The sequence below is a fragment of the Thamnophis elegans genome, chromosome 7 (genome assembly GCF_009769535.1).
Source record: "Thamnophis elegans isolate rThaEle1 chromosome 7, rThaEle1.pri, whole genome shotgun sequence".
Taxonomy (NCBI): domain Eukaryota; kingdom Metazoa; phylum Chordata; class Lepidosauria; order Squamata; family Colubridae; genus Thamnophis; species Thamnophis elegans.
Window position 1 is genome coordinate 55509451 of NC_045547.1, and position 14330 is coordinate 55523780.

General features: G+C 41.1%; 1 protein-coding gene across 4 annotated transcripts in view; it reads right to left on the reverse strand.

Moving 5' to 3' along the window:
• The window catches only part of DOCK4 (dedicator of cytokinesis 4), a 387382-nt gene that overhangs the window by 104339 nt on the left and 268713 nt on the right, over positions 1 to 14330 (reverse strand). For all 4 annotated transcript variants that reach the window (XM_032221143.1, XM_032221144.1, XM_032221142.1 and 1 more), the window contains 4 exons: positions 11658 to 11752; positions 11033 to 11108; positions 6421 to 6521; positions 3573 to 3631 (listed from right to left, as the gene is read on the reverse strand). In XM_032221143.1, the coding sequence (XP_032077034.1) occupies positions 3573 to 3631; positions 6421 to 6521; positions 11033 to 11108; positions 11658 to 11752 (331 nt within the window). The remainder of the gene's footprint in view (positions 1 to 3572; positions 3632 to 6420; positions 6522 to 11032; positions 11109 to 11657; positions 11753 to 14330) is intronic.

Sequence of the window (14330 nt, forward strand, 5' to 3'; positions counted from 1 at the left end):
CAGGGGCATGCGCTCTAAGCCGGGGGGAAGGGGTGTTGAGGATTCAGAAAATCCTCCACTTACGACCAGGAGGCCAGCAATAGTCTAGGCTGCGCCCTAATTGGCTGAGGCGCAGCATAGCCTGTTGCTAGCCAGCCGAGCCAACCTGATTGGTCAGGGTACTGTGTCAGCAGTTGCTAGATGCTCCTAAGCCTCCCATTGGTTCCCCTGTTTAAACTACTGTGTATAAATACCTTGGTGTGGAAATGTTACTTTTGAATCGCTGTCATCTTCTTGCTTGAATAAATCTGTTCTGTTGTGAAGTCCTGGCTCTCGCGTCGTCTCTACCCTTGATCCATTAAACTTATATACCGCTTCACAGGGTTTTCAGCCCTCTCTAAGCGGTTTACAGAGTCAGCATATCGCCCCCACAGTCTGGGTCCTCATTTTACCCACCTTGGAAGGATGGAAGGCTGAGTCAACACTGAGCCGCTGAGATTTGAACCGCTGAACTGCAGATAACAGTCAGCTGAAGTGGCCTGCAGTACTGCACTCTAACCACTGCGCCACCTCGGCTCTTGTAGCACTTTCTTTATTAATTGCATAAACACTGCAGTGGCCCCTTGTAGCCCAAATGGGAGCACTTTGAATTGGTAGCATCCAAGAGAGGTATTAAATGTCGTTTTCCATTCGTCTCCGGCTTTAATTCTCATACGGTAGTAAGCCTCCCTTAAATCCAGCTTTAAAAACTTTTCCCTTTATCTAGGTGTGCTAGCATATCTTTCATGTTCTCCACACTGATCATATTTAAGTTTCTAAAATCCACACAGAGATGTTTAGAACCATCTTTTTTTTTCATTAAATAACACTGGGGCTGTGATTTTTGCTCGGGCTGGCTCAATGAAACCCCTTGCTAGGTTTTTCTCAATTAATCCTCTCAGTTCTTCAAGCTCCCTCAGGGACATGCTGTACATCTTGGGTTTAGGGAGTTTGGCACAGGGCAGGATTTCTATCGCACAATCAGTGGAGCGGGGTGGGGAGTTCATCAGAGACTTTTTTGCTAAAAACCTCAGCCAAGTCTTTGCATTCTTTGGGTATCCCCTGGGTTGGCATAGTGTAATCAGGCATTGTTGTTTCTTGGTTCTCTGCCCCCTCAGTTTCTTTGTGTGGATTCTCAGCGAAAGTCATGTGCATCTGAACTTTTATGGTGCCTTGCTTCCAATTAATTTTGGGGTTCCATTTTTTCAGCCATGCAAGGCCCAAAACTAGTGGCCATTCCATGCCAAGCGCCACTATAAATGTACATATTTCTTTGTGGCTCCCAATGCCTATCTGTAGAGGCTCAGTGGCAAAAGAAGCTGGCTCCCCCTGCTATTGGCCCATCTAGTTGGCAAAAAGCTATGGGGCTTTTCAGTTTCCTTACATTTATACTCAACTTTCTTACCAGTATTGGGCTGATAAAACAGTTGATGCATCCTGAGTCCACTAAAGTGGAGATTTTTATCCCCCTCTCCCAGTTGGGGATAAACAATCTTAGGGGGAGGGTAAGCGGTTTAATTGGTTTAAGTGGTTCATTCTCTGGGTCATTTCCGAATGAGTATAGTTCCTCCTGCTGAGAAGCCAGGGCTTCCTCCTCAAAGAGGGGAGAGGTGGAGATTCTATGATCTCCCTGCTCCTCGGGGCCGTCTCCTTCCCACGCTGGCCAGGTTTCGTAGGTTCCCCCCCATGGGCGCTCTGATCTCCTAGCCGGTGTTTGAGAATGGCATTCTGCAATTCAGTGCCCCTCCTTTCCACACTTGAAACAGGCTGAGGTTTTAGGAGAAGATGTCATTTGCGAATTGAATGGTTCTTAATTCCATTGGGGTGTGGATTTCTTCCACACTCGCCCTGCTCGGTACTGGTTCCTGGCCATATTGATCTCAGCCTCTTTGGCAGTTAGATACCACTAATGTAGTTGGTTCGGTGCACCTCGGGCCATGCAGGCATTGTATTGGTCATCACTCATCCCATCCTTGAACCAGTTTACCAAGATAGCCTCTTGCCAGTTCACATGACAAGCCAGGTCTAGGAATTCTTCGATATACTCTGCCACTGGCCGCCGTCCCTGCTTCACAACTTTAATGCAATCGCATGTTTTGTGGTCTGCGAGGGGGTCCTCAAAACGTTGTCACAGGGCCATCATGAAATGGTCGAAGTCCCGCAGTTCTGGCGCATTGGCATCATGTAGGGTCATCATCCATCTGGCAGTGGCTCCTTCCAGGGTTAGGGTAACCACCTGCACTCGGGATCCTTGGGTTTGAAAAATCATGCCCGTATTCTTGCATGTAGGTGAGCACATGTGCCACAAAGAATCCCAATTTTTGCAGATTCCCATCAGACTTCACCCCAAGGGAAGGAGTTTTTCTTTCTAATTGCAGGTTTTGGGGCTGGGTGTGAGTGGGCTAACTGGGGGAGAGGGTTTGCTGGGTCCCTTGCTGCTGCTGCTGTGCCATCTGCTTGATCAGCAGGGCTGATCAGAGGGGAGCAGGCCCCTGGCATCATCTGTGGTTGCTGACTTTCCCATGCTTCTTTGCTGCCGTTCTGGCTCCCCCCGGATGTTGAGATTTTTCAAAATCTCCATCACCAACTGGGTTACATGTCTCTTCAGATCCTCCTTCAGTGAGGCTTCGTTGAGCTTCTCCTGGTCAAGAGGGGGCTTCTAACTCCTATTTCCACTCTGGTTTTCGGTTACCACGGGTGAGGGTGACTCCTCTGGTCCTCCCATCCCAGCTGTCTTTTGTCTCAATGCCAATCGACCAGCAGGGCTTTTTGGGGTCCTCCAGGTTCACCTCATCCTCTCCGACAGGGTACATGGAGTAGGCCTCTGGCTGGAGGGGAGATTGACGTCTCCCTCCAGCATTCAGCTTCCCCTTGCTCACTATTGTGCTCAGACATGGTTTGCAGGGTCCCCTCAGTAGAGCAAAAATTGCTTCTCTGGGTTGACCATTTTGCAGAGATGTTGCTTTATGTAAGGGCTCCTCCCCTAACTTAAGAAAGTGAAGGAAGTATTTCAAAAGGAACCTTTTATTAAGTAGAATGGTAGCCACTGAATTCAAAGCAACATCTGAATCCCCTTAGGCAGTGCAAGTAGAATTAAAGCAGTAGAGACCCCTCCCATTAGTTAGAATGCAGATTTTAGCCAATACACAAGTGTGAAGATGTTTCCTTTATCAACTGCCCTGAGAGCCAAATAAATATACATTCCCATGGCTATCTTCCGGTAGACATTACAGTGAAATGTCCCACATGGCCATCATAAACATTCCCCCAAAAGGTGAGGGGATCTTAAGACATTTCAGCACCAGGAAACCAGTTGTAAAATATCAGTTGCTACAGGCATTGCTAATAAATCGACTCCAAGGCCCCCCCTCCTCCCAATTGAATGGCAGTATCACTTTTAGGGATCTGACATCCTATGAAATAGGTGACATGCAGAATACTGACCATTTCTGGATATTGAATGAACATTTTTGCATAAAATATTTTCTAAACACACATACCGAAAGTCAAACATTTATACAAATTTAAAACTTAAGCCATATAATTAATCTTACCTAAATTTTGCCACATGCTGAAGATTTCATATCCCATTGTCACTCGCATATCACCATATCTGTTACATTAAAAATCAGATTAGATCATTAATAATCTCACTTTATCATGAAATTTACTTTTTGTATGTTTGCAGCCAGTAAGCATTTTTTTTAATTATAGAGGGGAAAAAACCAACAGAATGTTTTCACAAAATATTTATTAAAGCAGGAAATGAAAAGCAGCTAGAAAACCACAACACATCACAGAAAGAACATTTCTGGACTATTCAAACACTGCACTTGCCTCCAATAATGGACAAGTATTTGTGGAAGACAACTACAGATATTATTACAGACAGTTTGATGTTGCTCATGTTCCTACTGCTGAAGAATCAAAGTGGTTACATACTGTCATTTCTAACAAGTTGCTAAATCCCTATTATGATACTGGCATTCCTGTAGGGAGGGGGGCTGGATACATTTATTAGCTTATTGCCCTCTTTCTGTTTCCTATACATCCTGTATTTCCCTAGTTGATAGCCTTTATCCTGGCACCTATGTGCCTTATGCTTGATTTACCTTTGGAGAATGTGATAAGGGGAGAGGGCCATCTGTTTTACCTCAGTTCTGAAGCCTCCTGCAAGAAGTGCCTGGGAATAGCTTTCTTTCTCGGGCCTACCGTTCTGACAACATCTTCACACCTGTGGATTGGCTCATTCAACATCGAAGTGAGGGGAGGGGTTTCTAACTGCTTTAGCCTAACTGAATTGCCTGGGGGGGGGGGGGAATTAGATCCTGCTTTCCTTTGTCTTGCAATCACTTCCTTTCAATAAAAGTGTCCTTTTGAAATGCTGCTGTTCCATGAGTTCGTGCTTTCTTGAACAGGGTGGAAAGGCAGGACCTTACGTAAAGCAGGATCTGCAAAAGCGGTCATGCCGGAGAAGCAAACTTGCTCTACCAAGGGAACCCTGCATACAATATCCGAGCAAAGCGGCGAGCAAGGAGTGGAATCATACCCTCCCTTAAGGAGTGGATATAACAACTGCAAAACATGTGGACAGTAGTAAGACTAGATTTGAGTGAGGATAGGGCCGCCTTTAAAGTTCAAGCTGACAAAAAAGGGCAGAATCAAAGCTTTTTAAAATAGGTGATAAGGTCAACTTATCCACCAAATTTCTACAGTCCTTATAACCTGCTAAAAAATTGTGACCCAAATTCATAAGACCTTTCCCTATCACTAGAATCATCAATCGAGTAACGGTAGAGTTACTACACCCCAAAACACTTAGGCAAGTCCACCCAGTGTTTTACTGTGACTTACTGAAGCCAGAATCACCTCCGCACTAAGACCACCAGCGGCCACTCCTCCTATCTCTATTATGGTTGGGGGAACAACACTTTGAGATTAAGGAAATCCTGGACTCCCGCACACCCCAAGGCTCCATGCAACACCTAGTAACCTGGAAGCATTTCCACCCCTCTCAAAATGAGTGGATAGCTAAAAAGCATGTTAGAGCTCCCACATTACTGAAAACAAGTCACTTGCAATATCCTAACAAACTTAAATAACTCGCTGTCATGCTTCTCTTTGTGTTTCTTTTACAGGTGGATTCCTCCTTTTTCTAAGGGGGGGGAACCATGTCAGATCCCTATTGTGATACTGCCATTACTGTGGGGAGGGGGCCTGGACACATTTATTAGCTTATTGCCATCTTTCTGTTTCCTATACATCTTGTATTCCGCTAGTTCAGTGTGGATGAACCTTTTTGGCTCCGAGTGCAAGCACACACACACATACGGAGGGGAGCACCAGAAACTAGAAGAGTAGTTCCCTGGCATGCAAGGTGAGCTTCTGGTTTTCAGCATGCGCATGCATGCTGGTCACCTGGTCTTCCGGTTTCTGGCATGCATGCATGTGCAAAGGCCAGCTGGCCAGCTGGCGTGCATGCGCACCACTAGAAACTGAAAGCTCAGCTTCCTGGCGCACACCTGGGAGCTGCTCTTCTGGCTTCTGGAGCTACCGCGTATATGAAAATCAACTGGCCAGCACACATGTACGTACCAGAACATGGAAGAGCAACCAGCGTCGGCCGGCATGCCCAGAGAGATGGCTCTGCATGCCATCGGCTCGCCATCACTAATGCCCTAATTTACAGCCTTTATCTATGTGCCTTATGCTTAATTTACCTTTGGGGAATGTAATAAGGGGAGAGGGCCATCTGTTTTACCTCAGTTCTGAAGCCTCCTGCAAGAAGTGCCTGGGAATAGCTTCTTATCTCTTTCTCAAGCCTGCCGTTCTCACAACATCTTGGCATCTATGGATTGGCTCATTGAACATCGGAGTGAGGGGAGGTGCTTCTAACTGCTTTAGCCTAACTGAATTGCCTGGGGGTGGGGGAGTTTAGATCCTGCTTTCCTTTGTCTTGCAATCACTTCCTTTCAATAAAAGTATCCTTTTGAAATGCTGCTGTTTCAAGAGTTTGTGCTTTCTTGAACAGGGAGGAGAGGCTGGTCTTATACAAGTGCACTCTTCTTAGGGTTTGAATTGATATTTTCCTGCAAGTTATTTCCATTAATTTCAGTGAGCTTTAATCATTGAATTAAAGTACTGTAAATCAGATAAGACTTATTCAAGAGCACTGTGATTGTTGTCAGGTACATCCCATTAAAACATACTTAAGAAATCAAATGTACTTCAAACAATTCTGCCTTGAAAAACAAAATTCTGTCTCTGTAATAATCAACAGCAAATCTCAGCAATGAAAGTTTTGACAACTTTCAATCTTAATAACATTTTGTACAGAAAAAAATAAATGCTACAGACACTGATTTTCTCTATTGTTTAAAAAACCCCAACAATTGTACTTACTTTTCTAGTACCTTTTTCTTCTTAGAAGGTGTGAACATTTCTAACTGTAGACACAACTGATTTATAAATATGACAGCAAGGTAAAAATAAGAATCCCAAATCTGAAAATAGACAACAATTTGATCATTGCATTTCTTTTAAAGATACTTATTAGTGTAGCTCAGGGATGTCAAACTCAAGGCCGGCGGTCCAGATTGGGCCTATGAAGTGGTCAAATCTGGCCTGCGGGGATGTCCTGGAAAATGCAAGTGACCGGCCCATGGAGCATCAGCCTGCCCATCCCAGCAGGTGCATGTGTGCATGCTTCACTCTTCTAGCAAAAATTGAAGCTTGTCTGCCTCTCCTCACCTGGCATTTGTCTCTGCATCTGACCCATTGCCATTGCACCCTGGTCTTTCCTCACTTCTTCACCCTGCCTTTGCCTCTCCATTCTGTTTCTCACTTTCCCACTTCTGTGCCTGGATTCTCACTCCTACACCTTTGCCTCCCCATTCTCTCCCTCACTTCTCCACTTGTGCACCCAGATTCTTGCTCCTACACCTTCTCCTCTGTACCTGAGCCTTGCTTCTTTGCCTTTGCCTCTGCTCATGGATCCTCACTTCTCAGCCTTCTTCTCTGTGCCCGGCCTCTTTGCCCCAGGCCTTATGCGGCAGAAGCACTGGCAACAGCTTTGCCCTTAAGGAAGGAGGTAAGCAGATCCCCCTCGGAGAAGCTGGGCTTGGCTGGGCTAGGCTGGGGTTTGCTACAGGATCCCAGTGCTGGAGGGCTGGGCTGGGTGCTCACCCACCATTCTTCTGGGCTCTGGAGTGGAAGTACAAAAGGGAAGGGCTTGCTCCAGGATACAGTGTGGGTGGCACAGGAGATACCGACTAGTGGCCCCAAACCCTTCATTGGCATATCACACACATTAAACCACTGACACCCAACACCTGATGGGCATCCTCTCCCACGAACCCCCATCTCCTTGCCCCGTGGGCCCCCAAAGCACACTATGTTCCAAGGCTTTGTGAGAAATGTCTGGAAGTCAATGGAGGGGGGCTTTGATCTTCCCCAAAGGAGAGACCCACAAGGAGGTCCTAGGGATCTAACCAGCATTGCCTACAAAAGCTAAACTTTGGATGGATATTTCAGGCATTTTGAACTCTATTTCTGAGCTTCTTGGATGTTGGAGAGAAATATTTGCTTTTGTCACATAATTATATTTATGCAATCCAATAATTTCTCCCAAACTTAATAAAGCATTAGTAAAGAATTGTAAATATATGTGTTTTAAAGAAGCATTATCCTGGTTACATCTCCAATAGATTATTGTTTTTGTAATTCTTTCCTATATAAATGTAACTGAGTCCAGTAAATTATAAATATTATTTTTGTTGTGCAAATCATTATGTGAGACCCATTGGCATTCTTGCAATAGAAATTGAAATACTTAGTTTTTAAACTGGAAAGAAAAGGCTGGAGAACCTCCTCCTAATATAAATGCTCACAATTGAATCCCTATTTCAATTGTGATATCTAGGATGTGTGAATAGGATAACACTGCCTGTTAGACAGCACTACCCATAAATATATAAAGATCAGAAGTTATATTTCACAAGGGCATTTGGCCTGAATCTGCCTTAATGAAGGATTCCATCTAAAGATGAGTTGCTTTGTTTTTGTGATAGAAAACTTAAAGGGATGCCAATAATTGCAAAGTTTTAAATAATCATTGTATCATTTCCAAAGCTAACAGGTTTCAGTGAGTCATTAATCTCTTGTACACAGATAAGCCAGGGGCAGGATTCTCAAAATTTATATTTATAATTTTATTAGAAATTACACGAATGCAGATAAAATACCACTCATAATTGGAAATAGAGATTCTCTTTCGAGAAGAGCCAGCCTCCCTCATGCAGGATTAGGGAGCACTGTTCCCCTACCACCTCCTCTCGCTCTCCAGAGATTTGCCTCTGGAGGAAACTGCTTCCTGCAAACTCTCTCATCCACATTTCCACACACAGCAGCAGCGTCCTCCACCTCCTCCTTGGCTGGGAGGTTGCACCACACAGGGAAATGTCAATGATGTCTGGGATTAGGAGAAGAACATCTCCTTTGGCATGCTGTGCACACACACAGACACACACACACACACCAGTGGTGGGTTTCTATTGGTTCACACCGGTTCTTCTGAACCAGTAGTTCTGCCATCAAGCAGAGAGCGAACCGGTTCTCTGTTGTTTTGAAAGTGGGTCTGCCTGCCCATCCCTGGGTTATACCTACCCTTATTTTAGATTCTCAAGCCCAGGTGATCAGGAATGGCAGATTGAATTGCCACTCCTCAGCTGTTTTCCTTGCTTACCGAGCAAGTTTCTTTCAAATGTGCAAGCACACGCTCAGAAAACCGGTAGAAACACCAGTAGAAACCCACCACTGGCATGCATGCATGCATGCATGCATGCATGCATGCATACATACATACATACATACACCATTCCAAATTTGGAGACTTTTATCCACATTTGAGCTTACAAACTGCCAAACATGCATGGGTTAGGGGAGAAGGCTCTCTCCTTCCTATGTGGATAAAACTCCCCAAACATGGAATATGTGTACGTGTGTGCACGCATGCACTTGGCTGGCAGTAGTTTGGGGAGTGTGGAGCTTGTAGGGCACCAAATTGTCCCCACATCAAGTTAGCCGGTATCACTTGTTCCATCCTGAGTCAACCATGCCCAGTGAGTGGCAGTAACCTGGCCACTCAGTTGGCCATGCCCACCCAGCCGACAACGCCCAATGAGTGGCATCAAGCTGGCCACACTCAGTTGGCCATGCCCACCCGGCCCCCTGAGGTCAACCTTAGCCCTGATGTGGCCCTCCTTGAAATTGAGTTTGACACCCCTGGTGTAGCTATATGACACAATATTTATCTTACATGCCTACATTCATTTATAAATTAATGATGGAATCTAACAGAAATCAAATACCTACCACAAAATAATTCAAATATTTATTTTGACTTATTTATAAGTTAGTTAAATATGATTCATCAAGTGATGTCAGGCACAACCACCAGTCCCCCACATGCAGAGTTTGTTCTCACTATTTGTTCTGACTGCCAACTCCTTTGAACAGTTGACTCCTAGATAAGGCTCCAAGGAACTAAAGAGGGGTCTGTCTCAACACAAGCCCTTTTGCAGTTGTTCAGTGACTCCAAGCTAACTCTAAATTTGATCTCTCCTCCTTGCCAGGCTGGGTGCTTCCCAACAAGTGAATAAGTTAAGAACTGCATGATCAAAGGGATTGCAGTTCTTATCTTACTCATCTGATGAATCAGATTTAACCAACTTATAGATAAGTCAAAATAAATATTTGAACAGAACAATTGAAATGCAGTGATGAGAATAATGGGAATATCAATGAAATTTATATCGATGTCATTTTGATTTTTTTTCCTAATAAATGTTACTGTGTTTGAAAACCTCTTGAATAACAATTTGCTTTCCTCTTTATTTCTTTCCCTTGTTACATTTATAAATGTTACTTTATTTATATATCTTGGTGTGTTTTAAAAATGGCTGGTGAATATTTATTTGTTACTTTTATACCACCATTATTATTTTTTATCAATAACTCAAGGCAGTGAATATACTAATACTCCTTCCTCCCCCTATCTCCTGCAGAAAACATCCCTGTTTGGTGCATTGATATTGAGAGAGATTGGTTAGTCCAACATCACCCAGCCAGCTTTTATGTCTAAGACATGACTAGAATTCATAATGTCCTTGTTTCCAGGCCAGCACCTTTATCATTACAGAAAACTGGTTCTCTTATTATAAACATAAAATTATATTATTATAAATATGTGTTGTGTTATACTGCATTGCATATGACCATATTATTAGGAGTGAAATTCAGCAGGTTCCAACAGGTTCTGGAGAACCGGTAGCGGAAATTTTGAGTAGTTCAGAGAACCGGCAAATACCACCACTGCCTGGCCCCAGAGTGGGGTGGGAATGGAGATTTTGCAGTATCCTTCCCCTGCCACACCCACAGAACCAGTAGTAAAGAAATTTGAATTTCATCACTGCATGTCATAAAGACTATATCTGATTATAAAAACAGAGCTTAGGACCAACATTATTCCCAGTTAAAAAGAAGTAGATGCTGTGAAGATGAATATTCATGAAAATCAATTGGATGTCCCCAGAGATTGACATAAACTTTATTATATAAATATTTTAAAGTAGATAAATAATAAATTTTCCACAACCAGAAATTTCCAGATGTCTATCTCCTATTATATCCTATGTCTGGAGAATTGTTTTAAAGTACAAGTTCAAATCAAAATTAATTCTAATCCATCACCACTCAAATATGAAATATTAAATGCAAAGCCCATTTTAATTAAATGTTACATACATGGAGATATTTTCTCATCTGTGCTGCAGAATAGCTGCCACTGTTGACACATACTCTGGGGTAAGATGATTAAACTGGAGAAACATTTTTTAAAAGCATTTGACAGAAAGAGCTCCATAATTGGTTGTAGAGTTTGGTTTAAGATGGGAGGCTACACAAATACTTTAAATAAAATCATGCATAAAATAATGCAAACCAACTGCAAGCTTACCTTGTAATCAAAGTTTTCATTTAAGAAGTTTTTGCGAAGGGCATCAGAAAGATATAACACTGTTGTAATAATAACACTATTAGAAAAACAAAAGATGGATTATATATTTAATTGTTCACATAGCAATATACATATTGTTTTATATCTTTGTTCTTATTTTTCTATTAATCTAGTTTGATGAGGACCCTGGGGAAACAGACAGGCATTTTATTCTGTCTAAATAGTCAATATTCAAAGTTTTGTCTCATGAGAAGGCTGCCAACTTGGAACATTTCTGGGACTATTTTATGCTATCTTAAAAATATTTTCAATTTAATGCATGTCTTTGTTATTCACTAGAGAATGGGAAATATTTAAGCTATAACTGGAATAAAATAGACATCTCATTGATAATCTCATTAACTACCAATCGTAAACATAATAGATGATAGATAGACAGACACACAGACAATAAAATATTTACATTCAAATAAGATCACAAGGTTAAAAAAAGCTTTGACGTTCCTTGGCTTGCATTATAAGGAAATGAAATTTGTTGTCATTTTATAAACCGAAAGTAATAAGCACACAATCTCAGTATAAATAGATCCATATTATGATTATATTTGTATTTAAGAAATCTTACTTGTTAGCAACTAAACGCATCACTGTCCAATCTTTTGGAAACATTTCTGGCTGTATTAATATTCGAAAAACAGTAAATATTTGTAACAAGAAATCCTAAGAGAAACAAAAATATACTTTTAGCAAATTTCTTTAGCAAACATATTAGAAAAATTTCAAATCAAGAGAAAAATATATTCTAAAGGGAAAAAAGACAATTCTTTTTGCCACTCCAGAAAATTTTCAAATAATATTATAGTAATTTAGCTGCTTATAATGAGATGGGAAATGGAGAAAAAGAAACAAACTTTGATTCAAAGATCTATTTGAAAAATATTTAAATTCACGGTAACAGATAGATTGGTCTCAAGCACTACTATCATTGTGACTTTTTTTTTAACAAATTGAATTATGTAAGTATAAATGGTTTTAAAAGTCAATGAGGATAATTCCTATTGGATTTCCTTGCTTACTATGATTCTCATCAAATTACACCACTGTGAATTCTGCATTATAGATTCAAATGAAAACAAGCTGTCATTTGAGTAATCATTCCCTCCACTTAAGCAGTTTACATTTTAAGTAGCATGCTCATTCAAATCCAGAATGCACAGTATCTGTTTTTTTCCCTAAGTACAGTACTTAATAAAAATTGTTTCAGAACTGAAGAAGCTTCTTGGATGAGAAGCAAAACGTCTTCAAGCAAAAACAAAGGAAGTCCAGTTGCCTTGTCAATTCATATGAATGCTTCAGAATATGAGACAGGCTTCAGCATTAAGATAAGACATTCAAGGAAAAATTCCCTTTCTTTCTATAAGCTGATTACTACTTTTCCTATGGCAATTGATGAATGTAAAAAAATTATATTGGTAATCAATCATCTAGCAATATTAATTCCACTTTGTAAAATAAAAGCAAGAATGCTTTACTTTAAATGTTTTTGAAAATAAGAAAATAAATTACACCATAGTACTGAATACTATTTACTCTTTCTTCAGATTGTCTTTATTTGGTTTCCATTAAGCATCTCTTGTGACCTTATATTACATTTATCTGAATTTATATTAAGCTTATCTTGATTTTAAGATTTCATTCTCACAAGATACGTAGATATAAAGAAATTTCTATATAGACAAAAATGCCATACAAGGCCTACAGTTCCCAAATCAAATTGAAATCAGGCCTGAGACTTTCTTTTCTTTAAATATACATAAGTAGTCCTCAACTTATGATCACAATGGAGCCTAAAATTTCTGTTGCTAGGCAAGGCTCTTGTTAAATGAGTTGTGCTTCATTTTTTTGCCACAGTCATGTGGTTGTTAAATGAATCTGGCTTCCCTCATTAACTTTGCTTGTTGGACAGCAGCTGGGAAGGTTGCACACGGTAATCTCATGATCCCAGACCCCAGGACAGTGCAACTATCATAAATACATGACAGTTTTCAAACATCCAATTTTTAATCACGTGACCATAGAGATGCTGCAACTATTGTACATGTGAAAAATGGTCATAAGTCACTTTTTCAGTGCCATTGTAACTTCAAACAATCACTAAACAAATAGTTGTAAGTTGAGAACTACCTCTATGCATGTTATATTTGTATATTGATACACACACACAAACACATTCTTGTCAAAAGGCCCATGCCAAAAAAGAGCAAAAGCAGAACAAAAACAAAGGGAAAAAAGGTATAACTAACTGCCTGTAAAAGAAGGCAATCCACTTACAACTGTAACTGGATTGGCATATGACAGCCATCTGCCCCTTATACAGATACAACAAACCATTCCCAGAAGTACACAAAACCTCTCCTCCCCTTTTCCAGCAGAAACAGCAGAGAAGAACGGGACAAGGAACAGGATGGAGATGGGGAAGGAAGAGCTGAAAGGAACAAACCTGGATGGATGTGATGAATGGGAAAGAAATAAGAGAATAGATCAAGAAAGAAAAGAAAAAGAAGACCTGTTCAGGCATTTAAAAGAGATAATTCAGCAGACAAGTAATCATTTCTATGACAATTCATCTTCAATAGGATTCACTCTTGAAGTAGCTTCATTATAACTTGATTTGGCATATTTTCTTTTTTTTTAAATGGATCCCAAATCATAAATTATTTAGAAGCGAAATATTTTCCTATCAGAAGAATGTGGTAGTCAACTTGTTCTTCTAAATTAAAAATTGAGTTATTAGTTACTCTTTCTACCTAGAGCATGGGTGTCAAACTTGCCGCATCACGTTGCCGTCACGTGACATTTCGTGATGTTTCCCCATTTGTGGAGCTGAGGTGGGTGTGGCCTGCACGTGATGCATCCGGCCTGCAGGCCACCAGTTTGAAACCCCTGACCTAGGGAGAGAAGCACTAAAAAAATTGAAATTGCAAAGTATGCCGGAGAATAATGTTATTCATTTTCCACTACACCTAGTTACTGTCCAGGCTTAAGACTGCCTTAGCATATGTAGTCATAGCTGTTGCTTTATTGAATGCCTCTAGAAAGAAGATAAAGTTGCATTAAACATGCATATTTTCTGATGTCCCATTGTTTTATATTAAAGGCAAAAGAATATAATGGTTCAGGTAGTCCTCAACTTATGACCACAACTGAGCTGAACATTTCTGTTGCTAAGCAAGGTAGCTGTTAGCAAGGCACATGAGTTGTGCTCCATTTTACTACCTCTTTTGCTACAGCTGCTAAG